This window comes from Alternaria postmessia (genome assembly GCF_024291825.1).
Source record: "Alternaria postmessia strain BMP 2775 chromosome Unknown scaffold_22, whole genome shotgun sequence".
NCBI classification, from domain to species: Eukaryota; Fungi; Ascomycota; class Dothideomycetes; order Pleosporales; family Pleosporaceae; genus Alternaria; species Alternaria postmessia.
Genome location: NW_026260095.1, coordinates 142,227 through 162,573, shown reverse-complemented (window position 1 = coordinate 162,573; position 20,347 = coordinate 142,227). Strand labels below are relative to the sequence as shown.

General features: G+C 50.9%; 7 protein-coding genes across 7 annotated transcripts; 1 reads left to right on the top strand and 6 right to left on the bottom strand.

The window, feature by feature from the left end:
• Positions 1–503: 503 nt before the first annotated feature.
• On the bottom strand, positions 504–2,721 carry J4E82_004593 (uncharacterized protein; the record flags this gene model as incomplete). The annotated part of the gene is made up of 2 exons (XM_051730869.1): positions 504–2,418; positions 2,561–2,721. The coding sequence occupies 2 exons, from the start codon at positions 2,719–2,721 to the stop codon at positions 504–506; spliced, it is 2,076 nt and encodes a 691-aa protein (XP_051589350.1).
• Positions 2,722–2,885: 164 nt separating this feature from the next.
• On the bottom strand, positions 2,886–3,808 carry J4E82_004592 (uncharacterized protein; the record flags this gene model as incomplete). The annotated part of the gene is made up of 3 exons (XM_051730868.1): positions 2,886–3,339; positions 3,404–3,554; positions 3,616–3,808. 3 exons carry the CDS (start codon positions 3,806–3,808, stop codon positions 2,886–2,888), a joined length of 798 nt encoding a protein of 265 aa, XP_051589349.1.
• Positions 3,809–4,258: 450 nt separating this feature from the next.
• J4E82_004591 (uncharacterized protein) lies at positions 4,259–4,891 on the bottom strand (the record flags this gene model as incomplete). Its single annotated transcript, XM_051730867.1, has 1 exon — positions 4,259–4,891. The coding sequence occupies one exon, from the start codon at positions 4,889–4,891 to the stop codon at positions 4,259–4,261; it is 633 nt and encodes a 210-aa protein (XP_051589348.1).
• Positions 4,892–5,283: 392 nt separating this feature from the next.
• On the bottom strand, positions 5,284–7,596 carry J4E82_004590 (uncharacterized protein; the record flags this gene model as incomplete). The annotated part of the gene is made up of 4 exons (XM_051730866.1): positions 5,284–6,865; positions 6,924–7,156; positions 7,210–7,256; positions 7,317–7,596. The coding sequence occupies 4 exons, from the start codon at positions 7,594–7,596 to the stop codon at positions 5,284–5,286; spliced, it is 2,142 nt and encodes a 713-aa protein (XP_051589347.1).
• An 890-nt stretch (positions 7,597–8,486) lies between these two features.
• J4E82_004589 (uncharacterized protein) lies at positions 8,487–9,302 on the bottom strand (the record flags this gene model as incomplete). Its single annotated transcript, XM_051730865.1, has 1 exon — positions 8,487–9,302. The coding sequence occupies one exon, from the start codon at positions 9,300–9,302 to the stop codon at positions 8,487–8,489; it is 816 nt and encodes a 271-aa protein (XP_051589346.1).
• A 1,080-nt stretch (positions 9,303–10,382) lies between these two features.
• On the bottom strand, positions 10,383–15,247 carry J4E82_004588 (uncharacterized protein; the record flags this gene model as incomplete). The annotated part of the gene is made up of 4 exons (XM_051730864.1): positions 10,383–11,469; positions 11,518–14,684; positions 14,739–15,088; positions 15,181–15,247. 4 exons carry the CDS (start codon positions 15,245–15,247, stop codon positions 10,383–10,385), a joined length of 4,671 nt encoding a protein of 1,556 aa, XP_051589345.1.
• Positions 15,248–16,617: 1,370 nt separating this feature from the next.
• Positions 16,618–18,978, top strand: J4E82_004587 (uncharacterized protein; the record flags this gene model as incomplete). Its single annotated transcript, XM_051730863.1, has 7 exons — positions 16,618–16,714; positions 16,775–17,506; positions 17,555–17,656; positions 17,703–17,755; positions 17,805–18,007; positions 18,054–18,210; positions 18,262–18,978. 7 exons carry the CDS (start codon positions 16,618–16,620, stop codon positions 18,976–18,978), a joined length of 2,061 nt encoding a protein of 686 aa, XP_051589344.1.
• Positions 18,979–20,347: the final 1,369 nt, after the last annotated feature.

The following is a 20,347-nucleotide window of genomic DNA, read 5'->3' as shown; positions in this document are numbered from 1 at the left end:
AAGTCCGTCGGCTTGTTTCACGTAGTGCCATCGCATGTGCTCCTACCATGCTAGAAATCTGATAAGACTAAACATGTGAGTACTTGCATGAGAGATACTCGACTGTGCGCAGATGCTGGGCTGTCTCTAGACCTAAGTTTGTAAGAGTCTTAACAGCCCGCAGCTGTTCGCAGGTCCAAGTGATTTCGGGGCAGCACGGCATTTTGCTTAATCAGAGCCAACAAGCTACCTCATAGCTTAGAGTTCAATTGCTACGCGAGCTCAATTTCATGATGCGGTACGGTGCATCATTCATGCTGTATGGCCTTGACCCTCCGGCTTTTCTCCAACGGTTCTCCATGCATAGACGAAAGCAACCCTCTTGGTTGAGACATCTACTCATACTCTAGCAAAAACCAAGCAAGGATAGCAAATTGTACGCATTAGTCAAACTTACCAGCTATCTGCATGTGTGGCCCATGACCACAAGAAACCTCAGTACAAGTACCAATACCGCTAACCCATCACTTCTTCTTGCGTAAGCGTTTCTTCTCTTCTGAACCCATCACAGGCATATTCCTCAAAGCCCGGAGAACATGTTCCCACAACTGATCCCGTCTGAGAGCGTGACGAAGCAGATCGCGTCTGCGCACTCCTGCAAAAGGCACGGTAGGCTGAACATTCGCATTATGATTGTGGGCGTGTTCAAGGGGTGGAACTCTGGCTGAAATGTTGTTTGTGGGAGGTTCGGGGGCTGGATGTGGATTAATGAGGGGGTCGTCTTCACCCATGGCATCTACGGCCTCATCTACGTCTGAGTCTGTGCGCCTGTCGCGTGGTGCAGAAGACTGTGGTAGCCAGTCTATGGAACCATCCAGGTTTGAGCTCGTACATTTACTGCGTGATCCAGACGACGGCCGACTCTCGAACGAAAATCTCCTCCTGGTAGCCCTGGTAGAGGAGTAACCATTGCCGCCGTCTCTGCCGTCGCCTGGCGTGAAGATTCTGCTCTCATTAGGTAGCCGCCCTAATGCTGCTGACACTCCATCTAGTCTTGTAGCCGTGCCTCTTTCTTCTTCTGCCTTTGCATTTTGTTCGTGGAAATGCAAAGAGGCAGCATCTGACAGGTCACTCGAATCCCCGGATAATGCCGAGTAGTGCGACTTAGGGGAGCCCGGTACGTACACGTAGGTTCCATAATCATTTGCGGGGATCCAGGAAGGATCGTTTATGTCGGGAAGTATGAAGCCGTTCCTAGAGCTGTTTCCAGATTCGTTGGGTATACGTTCGCCTTGGTCATCGATCCTGGAGCCATTGTCGGGCTCGTTGAGTATATCTTCCGCTAAATGGTCGTCTTCATGGCCGCGAATATGGCTGCCTCCAGGCCCATTCGCTGGTTCGTCCTCTTCGAGAGGTTCATCGTCCAGTGGTTCAGGTGTCCCAGCACCACCTCGAAGACAAAGTAGCTGTCGCCATAGCGGTACAGGTTGCTCAGCTCCTTTCCCTGAACCTAAGGGCTGTCGGTCGCCATTATTCGGTGCTGACGGTGGCAGTATAGGTTGCTGAATATCTCCCTGCAAAGCGTGCCAAGCACTGTATGCCTGAACCCAAATATCGTCATTGCTCGAGGAAGAAATCCAAGTTTCAAAAGCGGCGCCCAGGCACTTTGAGTCTTGTCCCGGTGGTGCATCAGTATGGTTCTTTCGAATGCGATACTTTGAAAATCCGCGCTTGAACCCTTCTGTGCATGCCTTCTCTGGTGGTGGCCACTTCCATAGGCTAGGAGGGCCACCAGCACCATAGGCCGTTGTGGCTCTGGCTCTGGCTGCGGCGTTGGCGGGTGCTTCGGTTGCAAATCTGTTTGTCGCATTGACTTTGACTTGCGCTTTGATAGTAGGTGTCCACCGCTTCGCCGATATCCAGAAAGATATGGGTGTTCGCAAAGTGACCGCACTGGAATGCCAGTGTCTATCCCGTATAGGAAGCCTCCATTCTTCGTTCACGGTGAGATCGTTCTCTGACATCGCTCTCCGCTCTATGCGAATCGAGCGGCCGGACGACACGTTGTCGTGGCATTCGTATGAATTGCTAGATGCAGCTGCTGGTAGCGCGAGACCGACCGTTGTTGATGCAGTCGGTACTGCAGATTTTTGGCTGGAAGCATTGCCGTCCACAGATCTGGAACTAGCCACACGAGTGTCGGATGTTATACTGCCATAGGATGGAGTTCCCCCAATCTTCCACCACGAACTCGCGTCTCGACCCGCAATTGTAGGCGATGAGCGTTGAGCTGGATGAGTGTGATGTCCGTCGAAGTTGGCCCAAGGGTTCGTGTTCGGATTCACATCATTGGTAGATGGAGTGAAGTTGCCACGCGAATTGAGCGTGGGTTGGACGGAGCCTGGAAGACCCACTGTACTCTCTGAATGTCTTCGTCGGCTAGGTACGGGCGCGGGTATGGCCTGTTCGGAGGTCGAAGATGCGGGTTGCGGTTCTGAGTTGATTGACTCCTAGTCAGACCTCGAAGGCCTAGTTTGCCTGTCAGTGACAAGCACTTTGAATGTCAGAATAGCACGCTCACCTTGAGAAGTTCCTTATGTCCGCCTTCCTAGATTTACCCTCAGATTCCTTGGGCTCTGTAGCGAGTGGGATTTGCAGATCTGATTCATGCGTCTGTACGGCGGAGGGTGTGGATATGCCGTCCGGATTGTTGTCGTCTTGCGAGTGAGCAGGAGCTGCCATGGTAGTGATGAGTCGACGAGTGATGGTTGAGTAACGATAGCAGAGAAGAGATACTGTTGGTGATACAAGCGGTGGTGATATAGAAAAAACTAATGTTAGTAAAGTTGCGAGAGAGAAGAAGTGGTGACCTTTGTGAATTCGAGCGCTTGCATTTTGTATGCCTTTCAAGGCGGCACTTCCTTCCCATCCCAGTCCCGGCACTTGCCCCGTCCTTCAGGCGCCACTTGCCGGATTACGTCAATTAGCCTTTCTGCAACCCAGTCGCGCTCAAACAGCTTCTCCTTCTTGACGTTACTCCAGAAATCTTTGCTCAAACCAGTCTTGACGGTTCCGGGATGTAAGGCAATCGCCATCGCGTTATCGCCCGACGCAGTCCTCAGATGGTTGTCAAAGGTTTTGACTACCTGATTGACACCAGCTTTTGATGCACGATAGCTGTACCATCCTCCTAGGCGGTTGTCACTGATACTACCAACGCGAGCTGACATGATAGCCATTGTAGCTACATCTGGTAAGCCCGTCATGTCCTCTTGTTCCTTGTCAATGACTGCACTCTTCCTTGGGAGGAAAGAAGAAAAGTGCTTGAGCATAAGCATTGGACCCAGAGTATTAGTTCGGCTACGCATTGGTGTACGTAGTCAGTACACATCGCATGTCCGGTTTAGATAAGACCATTACTTACAAAGTCAATAACGCTTCGTCAGCGTTGATTTGGGAGGGTGACTTTTCTGGGAAAAGGATCCCCGGCACCATCATAGCTAGTTGAAGCTGATGAGGGCCATCACTGAACTGCTTCTTGCAGGTCGCTGCTGCATCTGCAATAGTCGTCTCGTCTAGAGTAAGATCAGTACTCGAACGCCATTGTGCACATTATCACATATGCTAAGTACGTACCTAGAACATCCAGTTTCAACACCGTCAATCGCTTCTCGTCAACATCCAAACCATCGAGTAACTCCTCCTTGGTCTTATCGAGATCCTTTCGGGCTGTTGTAACAACGGGCGCGTTCGTAGTCTGCAACACCCGTCTTGCGAGTGCGAAGCCTATGCCCCGAGAGGCCGGTGAGATCAGCGACCACGGTGGCATCGCGATGGGGGCAATGGAAGGGTAGCAACAGATGCCATGCTCGTGACAATCTTTTGATGCTTCTGAGCTTCGCGAAAAGTGGTCGGGACGCGATCGATGATGACATACTTGCCCTGTCGATCGGTCGGCTAGTGTAATTTGAGCTAGCGCATTCTTCACCCGTCTCCAGCCAGCATCACTTCACTCTGAGCATCTTTTTCTTACACACCTCAAATTCTCAAAAAAGGCGCAGTCCGTATGAGGTCACATCGAAAGCGTCAAAAGCCCATACAACTGTGGTTGTTAACGTTCTGTCGCAACGGCGCCATATACTTTTGGCAGTGGGTCTGAACGACGCAACTTTCCGTTGCGGAACGTAAGTATGCAACAGTCTCAAAGTCTCACCGCCCATAGCGCCGTGAGTCACTAGCCGATATGTAAAGAAGCAATACTGCATTCCTTGCACGTATCTTAGTTATCGTAAACATCGATGTCGAAGTCACCCTCACAAGAAGTCGCCATCGCAGCTCCGGCACTTGCCATCTCTGCACCAATGTCCGTCTTTGCTTGCTCTCGTCGTTTTGCCTCTCGCTGCTGATAGTCTACCTTTTGCTTCTTGGCCCACTCATCGCGCATTCCATGCTTCTTTGTACGTCGCGCCGCAGCTAGATCCTCCTTAGCGCTCAATTCCTCCTTTGCCTTCTCAATCTTGACCTTCAGCTTTTGCTCTGCAGTCATGATGTTCTTTGGCATGTCATAACGCGATGTCAGTTTCTCTTCCTTGGTTTTCAACCTTGCCTTCAATACGCGCAGACCGCTGTCCACTTTATTGAGCCTGTCCTTTATGTCCAGTTGTGCAAGTCGAAGCCTCTCATCCTTGCTAACCCGAACGACGAATTGATTCGAGCCTTGGTTTTTGAAGGACTTGTGCGAGTCGGAAATCAACGTGGACTTTACTGACGTTCTGTCGACTGCCATGTCGTGCGTGATATGGCGTGGTCGTCGAGGAGGTAGGTTATCGGACTCAAGCTGTCCTTCGCTCTGGGGAGGCGGGGGAGTCGTGTCTCCTACTCCGTGATACAGTGTTTTGGAATCTTCAGGCATGGCAATGTCTATGGGCTATGTCGCTACGTGGATAGGCGCTCGAGGAAGAGAAGATACAGCGATTCAGAAAGTTCAAATCGTGGTCGCAGTGGTCTTGGTTAGATGAGAGGGGGTGACGTTGATGGTGCTTAAACGTTCAGGACTGGAGATTGTTTGTCAGGTGAGTGTCGCCGATCAAGTGAGCGTGAGTCTTTAATGTTTGTTTGAAGCACTATCTGGTCTTAACGTATGCGATACGGCCTTCACTTTTGTGCTTGTCACGCTCTTCTCAACACCAGAATAATTCAATACGATAGAGCAGAGCTAGAAGTACGGGGGGGCTATGAGATCAACCACGGTCAGTTGTGGCTACGATAAACATGCCAAAAGCACGTCAGCAACTACCTTTCGATCTACACCTCAAGTCTCTGCAGCAAAGCCCTCAAGATCCAATTTTCCCTTCCAGTAACATTCTCAATTCTCTTCAAGCCAGCATGAATCTCCCCCTGTAGTCGCTTCAATGTATCTCGCGTGTACATCATGCTCCCCACTCGGTCGAGTTGCCCCAGCACAAGCCTTTTCTGCTCATCTGATAGATATCCGATATCCCGCCGTTGTCGAAGAAGCTCATACAGTTCAGCGTTGTCTTCGCAATTGTTCAACGCGTGAACGAGTGGGAAGGACATTTTACCCTCGTCCAGATCCTCACAAAATCCCTTTTGAGCACTGTATTCTGGCGAATGAAGGTTCTGATAATCATCGCGGACCTGGTATTGTATCCCGATACAGCTTACAAGCTCCTCGATATCTGCGCCTCGCGTAACTCGCAACAATTCGCAATCTGCAGACGCAAGCAAAAGCCGCACCAATAATCGAAACAAACCTCCAGTTTTCTTGTTCACCATCTCCAGATACTCGTTCTCGGACGGACACTGGGTATGATATGTCCAAAAGAGATCATAAGACTGGCCGATGTGCAATTCGGCGAGTTCTTCGAGGACAATCTTCACCTCTGCGGCGCCCAATTCTTGAGCCTCACTCACAGCTAAGAGGATTTCATAACATCCGGAGTTGATCGTTTGTGCAATACCGAAGACGGTGTGTGTCGCCGGCTGACCTCGTCGGAGATTAGACCCATCTTCGATATCATCGAGCATAAGAGATGCAGCGTGTAGACGGTTACCTAGTGATTTGATTCGGGATACGACGGTCTCGGGTACGTTGAGCCAGATATTGAGAGCGTCGGTGAAGGTGTCTCGTACACCTTTGGAGGGGAGTGAAGTGATGTAATCGAAAGGTGCCTGGACATTTTCTCGGCCTAACAGATCATTGCCAAGTATTTGATCGTCCTTCAAGGTCGAAGAAGAGACAGATGTACAAGAAGAGATCGAGACATCATCCCTCGTTGTGAAGCTGTCGTCTTCGGAGGCTTGAAGGGATGAATCGGTAGACGAACGCCGGGAGCTTTCATCCCGCTCTTCCTTTACCTCGGTTCGTATATAAGCATCATACTCAAGACAAAGTGTCTTTTGAAGCGACTCCGCTGTCAGTCCATCTTCCATGCCCACATTTGGATCATATCTGTACTCTCGGTGGTACCTCGGACAATTCAAACTCCAAACAACATTTCCGCTGATCTGGTAAGCCAGCGCGTCCAAATATCTGTCAAGTTTCTCCGGTATGGGCGCATTATTCTGCCGAAACTCTGCACAGCTCCCCAGAAACTTCTCCTCGTATCTTTTCGTCGCCTCCAAAGTCATGCTTTTTGCCGCATTTACATCCTTGTTGTACCATTGCATGTGAAGCCAGACCGCGTTCGTCAGTGTTTGCGACTTTCCAGATTTTTCGAAGTCCGCATATTCGCGATCAAAGGAGAAGAAGTCATTAGCTAGGCCGAGAGCTGCGTAACAAGGCTTGCGAATTTGCTCGAGTTGAATGTCCTCTTCTTTGGTGAGCGTCACACCCATGCCAAACAGCAGCATGGCTTCCACAAACCTAAAACGGTCAGTTTTGACAAGCGCATTACTTATTCAACAGCAGAGAGAAAACTTACGGCGCTCCAGTATCAATCATGCGGAAGTTCACGTACTCTTCCAGGTGGGTAAAGCACTTGTTCTTGTCTCGTAGAGTCGTATCAATCATCTCTTTCCACACACTTTTTACCTGTTCAGTACACGCATGGTCGATGGAAGCAAGCTGTATCATGATCTTCGCTTGAATCTGTGTCTTGCCCAGTGCCGGGTTCGTGTTTTTCCACTCTCTTTTGTTTTGATTATCAGCACGCGACTACGATCATCAGTGATCTTCAATCTGAAAAACCAATTGAACTTCCATCGTACCGTTTCTGGTTTCTCAAGCTCAATCATGTTATCGTAAAGGAATGCATCTGTATTCAGTAAGCAAACTACCTCAGTGATAGGGAAACCGTATGGTGCAGGTATCGTACACTCAAGCACATAAGCGATCATGCGCAACCTTTCTGGCTTGGTAAGTGGTAGGACCACAGCCGAGAAGTTACCATTGATAGGGTTACATCCTCCGAATTCTTCGATTGGCCCGACGTATATGATCCAGTCTTGTCTCGCTTCATAACATCCAGCGTTGGCCTCAGGCTCGTATTTGTGGCGCCTTAATGTGTAGTCCGAGCAAAGGCTGGATGTATCGTAGTGAGAAAGAGAGACGAGGTAAGAAGTCTCATCAGCTGATGCTTGCTTTGGCTTGTCCATGATTACAGGGTAAAAAAGAGATCAAAAAGGCCAAGTATGTTCTCAGGTTGGTTTTGTTCCTCCAGGTGTTCTCAGAATTCTGCAAATAGCACGTCTCTTAAATCAGACACGTAGTGAGGCATCGTCATCTTTTTGCATACTTGTTTATAAGATATTCGACATCATAATGAAATCAACTGTTGCGTGTACCGAAAATCTGTGTGATGGTCATACCTGCGCACTCACGTGTGCACAGTTTCTGTTATGCCGATCGAGATTGATGTGCTGTACAAACAGGGTGGAGATTGCCAATCGATCGCACAACGATGTAGTAAGCCTATTTCTTTGGGAAGATCGGTTGCGATCTGAAATTTAGCAAGACATTGAGATTGTAGCTCTACACATCGGGTTTACCGATCTACGGTCATTAGTGGGTCTCATGCAGGACAGGCTCATCCCAAGGCTCTCAGAGCTGCTATCTGCAGACTCAATTTCAGATCGTGTGGGTCAAATATGGATACCATGCGCCAGATCGAACATGCTGGCGGCTTTCCTTCACTGTGACGTTTACTGTGGTCATATCAGTACCCGAGTGTGGTATAGGTGACCGCACCACTGCCATGAACTTTAGTGTTGCTGCCTTCACAGTGTCTCAGCCAACCACTCCAAGTAATGATGAATTAAGATGGCTTCACTTACACCAGGAAGGCATTGATAGAAGTGCCAGTTTTCTGGATAGCTATGATGTATACATGACATGCAACCGCGGCCCCACTAATCGCTGTCTGTGTGGTATCAGACCAAATCGACGAAGTTGGTCAAGCGACAAAAAAGCAATCGCACAAGGAATTCAAAGCATTGTGAAAAAAGAAGGTCGAGTGCTATCATGGGCGGATCGCGAAGATAGGTATCTACGTTCGATCCATTCGACTCCTGATCCAGGGTTCATACTTCCTCCTCGTCTCTTCATCGCCGTAGATATCAATGTCAAGGCCATCGTCCGCAATCATCCTATCCATTTCTCTCCGTGCCCGTTCTTCCTCCGCTTCCTTCATCGCCTCTTGGGCCACTTCTTCCTTAGCCTCATCTTTGACTTCACCTCCAGGCATCCTATCTACAAAAGGCCGAGTATATGCATCTTGCAAGCCCAACCCCACCATCTCTTGCTGTACCCTCTTCCTCCACTCGGTGTATGCCAATGCCTTAGGACATTGGTTCAGACGCAACTGTCGATATACAAATGTGTATTCTCTGTGGAACTTTCGCTCTATGTTCTGGCCTAATTTTTGCCATGCTTCGATATCTCGGAGATCAGGATAGTTCGGGGCGAGCTGCTGTGCCTTCTCCAAATTTTGCTTGTTGCGTTTCCGGGGGTTGTTCTGTCGTGGGGAGTCTGGTGCTCCATGTCTATGTCGTTTGCTACGATCAGGGTCGAGCGCGTTCGAATGAGACGCGTACAGCCTTACGGTCTTTCCTGGGCCATATAGTTGCGGTCTGCCACTTTCAACCCTATAGTTGTCTGTACTCTCAGCATAACTGTTCCGTGTAGTGACGTCGCCTCCTTCGAACACTCGGTGTTCGTCGCCAGATATGTTCCACTTCCTCTTCCTGGCCCTTTCTTGTACAGACAAAGAATGCTTAGCCTGACCCTCAGCCGGAAAGCCTCGCTCACCCAACACCCTTGCGGTCGCTAGATTCCTTCCGCTGTCGGGGTTTATGGAAGCCATATCGGTGTTCGGGGTTGGAGGATGATAAAGTGCGTCTGTTACGAACGCGGAAGTAGACTTGAGCCTGTCGAAGGAGTGTAAGATGTTGGGTTGCAATTGCAGTTACTTGAAGGTGATTACGACCCTCCAATTATCATTTAAAGAAAGAATGCTTATTACGCTCTTTCACAAGGCAAGTGTAACCACCCGTGATTCGGAACGCACTTGCGCTTGGTGGTTGTACCACTAAAAACGCCAGGCAACAAGCGACAACGTGACGAAAAGGTGTTTAGTTAAGGCTTTCCCTGAGGGTATTACGTGAAAATTAGCAAGGCGCTGAATCAATCACTGGCGCTTTAGTTGTGACTGACGTCTTTCTCTGTGGGCAGTGTTGCGAGGTCGTAAGTGTGTAAGGTATGAATGTACCAGGTGACTGGAAAGATTAGCGCGAGATGATTGCAAACTTAGCAAGTCACAGCCAGTTGGGAAAGAATGAGCCTGAGAAGCGTGGTGACTGCGAAAGCGTGACAGTACCTAGACACAAGTATACTCAAGGCAAGAGTCACTAGGTGGTTTTGAATAGACCACATATTATGAAAATCAGCCACTCATACGAAGATCTCTTAGAACGTCGAGACAGCCCAGGATAGGACCAGGCTAGTCACACATCATTAGAATATCTACAGCCATACTCATCAACACCCGTCTATTCTTCCATCCCACAACGAGTACATCTCATCACTCCCCCCATGGCTCTGATATCGGTGTAGACAGAAAAAGACTAAGAAAGAAACAAAGAAAGCTCAACGAGGGAATCACAAGCTATACATTTCGGGAAATCAAGACCAAAAACGCCTATTTGATCTTTGATGGAGAGGCAGAAAACCACAAACAGGGAATAAAGCGTAGTGGTAGTGGTAATGATGATATGTGGATGAGGAACATGGTCAGATCGCTAGCGCAATGCGAAACGTGACAGTTAAAAGAAATATGATGGGTTATGTACAAAAAAGGAGTCGTAAAGGCTCGTCAAAGGAGGAAACAGGGACAGACAATATGCAAACAAGTCGTCCCCCATCCTACTACTAGTCACCTCAGGTACTACCTGGGCGGACTTCGCGGACTACGTGGTGGGCTTTTGGGTACTGCAGGCACTTCCGGTACATCTTCTTGGTTTTGACGAAGATGTTCTGGCGCCTCATCTCGTGTTATTGTCGCTCTGCGGATCGCATTGCGTAACCGGCTCATGACTGCCGGTTGTGTATTGGGGGGACCGCCTTGGTAGCTGTTCCTGTGGCCTTGGAAACTGTTACGGCTGTGGGACGACTCGAGTCGTGTCAGCATGGCGGCCGAGGTAAAGTCGTTGCTTTGCTCGAAACTAGGACGCACGCGGTCCATAGACATACGTGCGCGATCGAAGCTTGGTCGTACGCGGTAGTCGGTCGACATACGATGGGCGAGGGGAGGAGCCTCCGTTGTAGGAGCGGGTGGGAGGCCCTCCATAGAACGGCGGAAAGTGTAGTCGGTGCTGTTGCTGCCATTCTGGCTTCTTGGGTTGTGCGTCGTAGCGGTTGGAGCAACTGATGGTGGGTAGATGGGTCGAACGTCTTCGTCCGTGACATCGGCATTAGCGGCTTTGTACTTCGAAGCATCGGCTTCCGATGACTGGTTGGAGTCTTGCTCACCAGCCACCTTCTCTGGTCGAGGAGGAAGGTAAGAGTCATTGTCTCTCAAATAGTCGAATTTGCCTTGCTTCACCTGCTCCCGAATAATGTCCGCATCTAGAGGGAAGTAGATCTTCTGCACCACCTTGAAGATGAAGCGCGGAAGCAAACACGCTACCGTAGCGCACAGAACGTAAGCCCAGAAATTGAGAGTGCCGTATGCTTCGGCACCAGCCTTGTAGAATTGAGCACTCGAGGTGAAAGAGGTGTACACCCCAGTCCAGAACCAGATGAAGAGGGTACTGATGACGACGATCAGGACGATCAGCCAGTCCCAACGATATGTGTTGTATAGGACGTAGATGTTGGCTGCACAAACAGCTGTAGTTGCAGCGTAGATACCCATGCGTCGGAACTCGGCCAGGTCCAATCCGTTGGAGGTCGCAAAAGTTGCGGGTGCGAAGATTTCGTACAAGAAGAAGAAGGCAACTGCGGATTGGTAGATACCATCGACCATGTAAGCCCTATAATGTGTTAGTGTCTTTCATGTGCCTTGAGCCGATTTTGCTTACCAGAACTTAGGCTGGCTCCATTCCTTTCGCTCGATACCACGACGGTACAGCTCCGGGACGGCCAGAGATACTCTATCATCGACATCCTGATCCAGAACACCCATGACGATAACAGGGAGTGACGTAAACGCCAAGTTGAAGAAGATAATGTAAGTGTAGTCGAAGATATACTGGCTGTCGAAATTGGTGTAAATCTGGTACCAGAAGAGAGAAAACGTCCAAATGATGTTCTTGTAGAAGAAGTTGGCAATGGTTTCTGCGAGCCTACGGTATGACCATCGACCGTGAACAAGCACAAGGCGAGTGAGGAAACGGAATTGACCAATGGCGTAATCAGAAGACATGACGGCTGCGCGGCCCTCGACACCAGCGATACCGACACCAACGTGCGCCTCTTGAATCATGGCCACGTCGTTGGCACCGTCTCCAATAGCAAGAGTGAGACAGTCCAGTCCAGTCTTGACCATGTTGACGACGGCTGCTTTCTGACTGGGACTCACACGGCAGCAAAGAACGGATCGACAACGCCTACAAAGCAGAAGGAACTTCCGCTTCACTGATTCATCTAGAGCCAGCTTGAGAGTGTCTCCGTCGATGATGATGGCATGTGTAGGTGGTGGTGGTTCGTGATCGTTTTGAGCGGCGGCCAGTTCTTCTTCAGAGCCTTCTAGACCGAAGATCTTCAATTTCTCGTCGAGCTGGGCTTCTATAGAATCGATGTTATCGTCTGTAACCTTGAGGATAATCAGGTCCATGTCGTTGTCGAGCAGGTTGCAAGAGAAACCGATGTTGATGGCTGTCTCAACTTTGTCACCTGTAAGAACCCACAGCTTAATACCGGCCTGACCGAGAAGAGAAATGGACTCTGGTACACCGTCCTGGAGTCGGTCTTCGATGGCAGTTCCTCCAATCAGCCACAAGTGGTTTTCGATGCGATCGGATACCTCTTCCAGCTTGTCCTCACGTCCTTGAATAGCGTTGGCAGCAATGTCGTAATCCCTGTTCCACTCTTGGTATTCCTCCTCAGAGATCTCTCGTTGAGCAATGCACAGTGTTCGGAGTCCTTCTCGCGCAAACATCTCAAGATGCTCACCAGTATCGGCACGGAGTTGTCGTTGCTCATTGGGGATCAACCTAGAGTAGATCATGCTGTCGGCTCCTTTGCAGAATAGGACGATTCTGTTATCAGGCATTCTGATGATCGCACTCATTCGCTTCCTGCTGGAGTTGAATTCCAGGGTATTGAGGACTTGGTATTTGCGCTCTTGTCCCAGAATATTGACAACGAGACGATCGTCTTCGCGACCAACGAATGTGAAGCCACAATCACGGGCAGTAGCGACGAGTGCGGCTTCATCGGGCGATTGTGCTTTGAACTCGATCTTCGGTGGGTCACCAGGGGTGCGTTCAGTAACGACGGTATGGCAAAGGGCCAAAGCAATCATAAACTCCTCATTGGCTCTCTTTTGTTCCATTCCAGATTCTCCGCGCAGGTCGTCAATATAGTCCGGAGCAATAAATGTCAGATCGTCATCCCACAAGTAGGGGTTGTCATGCATCTTGCGAATTCCCTCGAGCATCCGCACACGGTCGCGCGCAATCTGTTCGCGGGCCTTGGCACCCTCAACTTCGACGTTGATACCTTGTCTCCGCTGCATGCCTGCCTGGGCCTCTGTGTACGCTTCTCCATAGGGAACTCCGTTAATGGTTGCCTTCTTGAACTCCATGACGTTCTGGGTGAGTGTACCCGTCTTGTCCGAAAAGATGTATTCGATCTGGCCCACGTCATCTGAGATATTCCAGGACTTGGGAGTACAGGGGTAGTCCAGCTTTGCGTAGTACATGTGTATGTCGCTGTAGATAAAGAGGGCCTGCAGCGTACGAATGATTTCCAGGGTAATGTAAAGCGAAATAGGAACCAAATTCTGGAAGAGAATGACGGCAGCCCAAAACGCAATTACACCGTCTGTAGCAGGAGCACCTCCGTAGGAACCATATTCGAAGAATGAATGGGTGGTGTCGTCCCGAGCCCAAGTCACACCAAGCACGATTCCAGAGACCAGACACATGGCGGCCAGGATGAAGAAATTGTATACAACGTTCCAGTTCAGTTCCTTGGAGATCCTGGCTCTCTTGCTGGGCGTGATACCGGAGTTTATCATGATCTTTGTCTCTTCTCCAGTGAAGACGACGACACCCAATACCCACTCGGTGTTTCGCAGTTGACAGCCACGGAGGATAAGGTTGTTAATGGAGATGGGCTCGACCATTTCGTACGCCGGCGCCTCGGGATCTTTCGCGTTGTGCTGCTGCCACCTGATGGCTGCACTGTACGAGTACAAGTTGGAATGCGCGCCTTCGCTCTCGATGACGAATTCGGCACGCTCGCAGTGTCGAGCATGTCGCACATCTCGAGTGGCGTGGAGTGCATTACGCACCTTGAGGTTGGTCTCACCGTCCAGGTTCTTCGTCTCAACATAGCATGCGCCGTCGTCGGAAGAAGTGGAAAGCACAATCACGTCGGCAGGGATCTCCTCATCGTTGTAAAGGCGCACGAAATCACCGACCTGGACATTTTTCCATGCATCTTTCTTGAAACGTGCCTTTTCTGGAGCAGTCTTGTACGGGTTCAGCACACTTCCCCAGAACTTCTTTTGAGGGCCAGGATTGGAGTCGGCACCACGAATTTTATCTCCTTCACCGGGTCCATGGGTTAGTGGAGGAGAATGCGTAGGAGATTGGCCTGGTAGCGGTGAGGGCACGGGTGTCATCTGGATGTCGTTCTCGTTTCCAAAGTAGGATTCTCTGCGTGATGCGATGGAAGCTCTTCGGGTCTCGTGGGAAGGGCGCGAGCCGTCCATGCCGCCGTCCTCGCCTCCTTTGCCCTTTGCACCCTTTTTGCTCTTGGCGCTCTTCATCAGCCGCCATGTTGAGATTATGCTCTTTGTGGTGGCCTTCTTGATCTTCCGCCATAATGATACCGTGTCTTCGGCCGTGTTTACGTTGTTGAAGTCGACGAGTCGGTGAACGGGCGCGTTGTTGAGCTCGTTGTCTAGGACGGTTCTTCGCCAATCCTCTACTCCATCCTTGATGGACGTTACGACGAGAATGACGATGAGCGGTACTGCATTAAGAGCCGGATTACTAGCACCGAAAATGGAGAAAATCTGGACAAATCAGTTAGCTGTCGGATGTTTCGGAGGAGACGGGAGGGTACGCACGCCCAGGATAATAATGAACAGGAAGTAGACGTTGGCGATGTTGTGGAACTGGAACCACAGGTTCTTGGGTATGAAGCTGAGCGGCGTGTATTTGGCGGTTCTTATCTTATTGCGGGCGTACTGTGCGAGGGGGTGGCCTTCTTCGTCGCGTTCTGTTTGCGGCAGGGGAACGTTGAAGTAGACTTTGCGCCCCGAGTCTCCCTCTTCGGCGCCTGCATCTGAGCTCTCAGGAGACGGGTCGGTCGGAAGTCCGCCTTCTTTACCCAACGGGTCTTGCTTCTCGCCGCCAGAGCCTATACGCCGGTGGAGACGTTCCTTGAGGGAGTGTCGCTTGTTTGCCGCTTTGATGCCTGTCGCACGATGTGTTGCCCCTGCATGTCCCGTCAGCGCAATGCTCTCAACTGTCGTCTCTCTGTGCTGTCAGCGGATGGGCGTCACTCACAGCGTATGCGCTTCTGCGGATGTGACACCTCGGTCTCGTTGGGCTCCATGTAGGGTTGCAGCGTCATGGTGCTTGTCGTCGGGGATGCTGCGGCGCTGCAGGGAGGGCGGCGACGGCCTGAGCCGGAATGGCTCTACGCTGCAATGCAAGCCAACTCGTTCGCGGAGGACGCTGGCACGTGGCGAGGGGTGCAGTGCATGTAGTGCCGGGCGGTGGTCGAGGGGCGTGGTGGTGGTTGTGGTTGTGGTGTTGTGGTGGTCGTCGCGGAGGGTGCGAGGAGACGGGCGGCCGTGTTGTATTCGGATATTAAAAGATGCCGGACGAGAAACAGCGGTTGCGAACACTAAACTCGACGTTGGAGGCGGAGCGACGGTCAGATTATGCGACGGAGTGATTAGCTGGCGCGAGGTCGTCAGAGTGCAGGGCCGTGGAAAATCAGCACGAGGGGAAGGCAGCGGAGCGGCAAGTACTGCGCAGACCCTGATGAATGATTGATGCGTTGCTGGGCTTTAGTTGCTTCCATATGCTTACAGCATCGGCGCGGGAAGCACACGCCTCATACTCCCTCGGCCGGACGCTACGGTCTTAACAAGATGCGAGACTAGTTCCCCTTGAAGGGCCCGCACTGCGATCTGATCATTTCACGCACCAACACAGGAGGATTTATTTCTGTCAATCGCGTTGGCGACGCGTGGCCTGGGCCTGCAGAGACAGAGAGAGTAGATGAAGTGCATATCCCCATCTCAGTTCCTCTGGGCGGCGGACAACAGCATCAACAACGCTCTTCGCACTCTGGGAAGGTCTTGGTCTGCTTCAGCCATGTCAGCTTGGGACCGTCCGAGGACTAATCATAGCGGAGCATCCGCGGGCTCCAGTCAGCAGCCCTTCTAAGCAACCACCCAGGGTGGAGCGTCATTTCAGCCCTCCCTCGTCTCTCGACCCGGCTGTCTATGTCGTCGTAGCCGGGAGATCCTCGAGCTCCGTGCTTCGTACAAGTGACTTTGGACAGCTGGCACCCGGATTAATGAAGCTTCTAGAGCCGTATCCCATGTGCTTAATATAACATGTCGCAGGCCAGCGTAGAGAGGGCAATGCGAAACCGTTGAAACAGGACGTCACCACTCAGCGCCGGCGGCATAGCTCGGATGCGGCGACGAATATTCTGCAGTGTAGAGTTGACCAGCTTCCCGCGACATACGGATGCCGGCGAACTCGCATTCCGATGCATGTCGTCAACGGTAAATGAATCTAGCCCATCTGCAGCCAGGCGTTGGCGGATTGCGCCCAGATACTTAGCTCCGGGTGAAGTTGTCGCCAGCCACGTGACAGCGTGCCGCGCATCATGTCTAGCATCCAGCCTGGAAACGCCTCACGCGTCGTCGCAAGGTTGCACCACCCCCACTCGTCAACATCACCACCCCTCTATTATTCTCCGCTATGAAACCCCACAAGAAAAGCATCCGAGACTTCTTCTCTCCCGTACCGACAAATTCCACAAGTGCTGCTGCTTCGCAATCGACCCTGCCCCAGAGAAGTACATGCTCCCTGCCGTCTGAGACTTGCTGCCTCAGGCTGACCCATCCCACCGCTGCAGATGCAAAACATGCGCCTACCCGTCAGTCTAACCCTCCAAAATCTTCTGCAGCCCTCCCGGACGCCGTCTCGCACGTCACTCACCCCCCGCTTTCCTCGTCGAATCCCTCCGTTTCGACTGCGCCTTCCACAACAAGAGCTGCAAGTGCCGATGCGCCGCCCTTTAACCCCTCTCAGACATCCGCAAATTCAGGCACAAGCAGGCGAATAGAGTCAAATGGCCAGCAGATGGTCTTGAATTCCGACTCGGACGATGACTCGCTCCCCGACCTGGACTTTGGTATACCCGTGACAAAAGTCAAGGCCTTGACTACCATGACCACGACACGTTCAAAACGCACATCCGAAGATCAAGTAGATGGATTACGCAAGCCCGTTAAGAAGGCGAAAGGCGACAGGATCAACTTCAGCGCACTAGTACAAACAGCCCAGAAGAACCGGGAAACAGAGCGACAGATCCTGGAACACAAGACTGCTCTCGAGACACCTCTGGAGATACCCGTGAATGCATCCATTACAATAAACGAAGAGACGCTTGGCCAAGTCGTAGATGATGATGATGATCCGGAGAAGGCGCACCGCCTCTTCCAGGCTATGCAGAGAACGAACGCTACGCAGCTAGAAAGCACTTTCCATTTTTTCAAAGACAACTCAGACTCGAACTCAATACCAATGCGGGCCGCATTTCCCATCAGAAGCTTACCCAACCATCGATGGGTATCGAACTTTGAAGGTAGAGCTTCTATACTGTTACGTCGCGTCAGTCATTAACATGTTCAAGACTCGTACGCCAGGGATCAAGCTTTCATGACCGGCTTCGCTCAACAGATATTTCATCTACAAAAGCTGCCTCCAGAGCTAGCTTCTTGGATGATTGATCAGAGTTAGTAATACACAAACGGCACACTTGCACCTGCTAAGATTTGTAGTTTCCTCGAGTCGGAATGAGGCGCTCAATTACAGGTATATCGAAATCCTGGAGGTAATGTCCCATCTATTCTCAACTCATGGCAACATTTGACCCTTTACAGTCTGAAAAACATAATAAGCATCTCTACACGCTTCTTGACTCTACAAGACTAGAAACATTGTTTAGGGAGATAGGCGCTGATATGGCACAACTCGAAGCGTCAACCGAACTTACGCCAGTCTTTGTACCACGATCCGAAACCAGAGTCTCGCTTCCGCTGCCTTTAATCTCTATCGCCAAGCTGCTTGAGCGAGCAGCACCATGGTAGGCAGACTATGTATGAGGAAAGGGCTTTACTGATTCTTTACAGCTTGCAATCGGAAACTCGAAGTCGTGCGCTATACATACTCAGCCACGTGTGTCTTGATGATAGAGTCATGGCAGATGCTGCCATTCTGCACACCATACAGGACGCTATGGGAGCTATTGTATGCAGCTTTGCTAACAACCACAAGCTGGCCTCCGCTGTAGGGCGTCCTTCACTACAACACAACATTCACACTCTAATATCTACACAGCTCAGCGATGTCGTCTCTCAACTACTTGCAAAAGTGACGCATCCTTTGCTCCAAAGAAACTTGATTCGTTCTTTTCCAACGACATCGCCGTTGACAGCATATTTGCAACGTCATCTGGCCCTCGCATTTCTAGTTCACCCGACTCCAGTCGACGTGCCACTTTCGGACCCGAAGGTTTCCGACATCATCTACAAGCATATGAAGAACTCGCCAAGTTTCCAAGTAAACAAGAATACGAACTACAGTCATCTCGCTGCACGGTTGGCTCTTCTTGATATCGCTATTGGGCCCGGTTTATTGGACGTTCCTTACCAACCCCTATCAAGTCCAACGACTTCAGAAGCAGGCTCTTCTCCAGTCAGCGCTCCAGTACCTGCGTCATCTGAGGTGAGAGACTTCAACAACCAGGTGGATGCACTTGCTCGAGAATTTCAGCTACTTGGTAATTCTATTGTCGAAGCTGGCGCTGTAGTGGATTTGACCATCATGGACACGAAGGATTCTATAGAGAGACTACGCGCACGACTTGAGCACGCCGTACGGATAGGCGGAAAGAAGGCTCACAACGTGTTTGGGAATGATGACGAGGATACACAGCTCAAAGTCAGCAAGTTCTTCACGAAAAGAATGCAGAACTGCACCCCAGCACCATTACGTGGCATCTTCGATGGAGAGGACGACGTGTTGTCAGACGTCGCGGATTCCACAAACACTTGACAAAGGCTTTGCCGATACTACCGAGTAATATGCAGGCCATACCATAATACTCACCTTTGCGGGCACTCAACACTATCACAACCATATCATCCCTCTACTTGCTTTCGTGAAAGGTTTCAAGCAACTTGTCGCACCCCGCGCAACCTCATCTCCTCGTGACCCCTGAAACCTGCATCAACATTGGCACAGCACTTGGCATACCATCCCGCTACATCCTTCAGGGGGGATCTACAGGAGAACTAAAACTCACGCTCCGCTCTATCGCGTCGCCTCGCAGGAAATATCAGACCAAGTTCAATTTCACGCGCTGCAATCTGCAATCATTTGAAAATTAGCGGCTAGCGTCAAGGGTCTAGAAGAGAGAGAAAACTATGCAGGTAGCTCTTTTCGATCCAGCTGATGTCCGCAGAAGCTCGGTCGCGGCCCAGAAACGAGTTCATCTCCTCCTGTCACATTGCATTACGGGGCGTCGGAGAGCGAGCGAGCCAGTCAAGGCGATGAGGCGGCTTACTCATATAACTACTGTACGTGCGAACGTGCATGCTGTGTAGTGCTCAAGAACGAAATGACGAAGCAAGTGACTGGGCCAGAGAGTGCCGTGAATACCACGTGTAGAGATGCGATACAGCGATAGATTACTAGGTGGGCTTGCGGCACGGGTACGCTTGCAATGACGGCTGCAGGTGGGAAATGTCTGACAGGCATGAGAGCTGTGGCGCACGCAAATTGCTGACTCGCTATCTGAGGCGGTGTGATGGAGATGCGAATCAGCGTTATTCGGGGGCCGCCTACAAAGCGAAAATCGCCTCGGTTCGGATTTCGCGCCAGAATGCCGGGCTCGTGAAGCCACAAACAACATTTCGGAGCGTCGGTCATTGAGTAATTTATATGCGTAGGCTAAGGGGTGTTCGTTGCGTGAGTTAGATCTCATGATGGGTGAATACCGCGATATGCGCGCCTAGTCCAGTGAAGACACATCGCATCGTCTGCTAGCCCTACAATAAATAAATACCGCGCGCGCGACATCCCTCCCACATGCTGTCAATGAATGTACCGGTGGGTAAACCACCCTAGGCCTAGCCAGCTTACTTGCCGTCCGCAGGTGCTTGCTACCATGTCTCTTGCATGCCAGTGCGTTCGGGTTCCTTGGTATTGGGTATCAGCCCTGGAGGCTGCCGTTGTATTTCGGATAGCAGTTTCCGAGTTTGAACTAGGTTGCCGTTTGCCGATGAACGGTTTGGCGGCATGCGGGATGGTCCTTGTTAGAAGTAAAGTGGGAAGTGGAAAAAGAGGTTTAGCGTTGTTGCCGGTGAGGGAACGGCGAAAAGTGGAATGGTGGTGCAAAGTGACAGGTGTAGTGAGGCTTGGC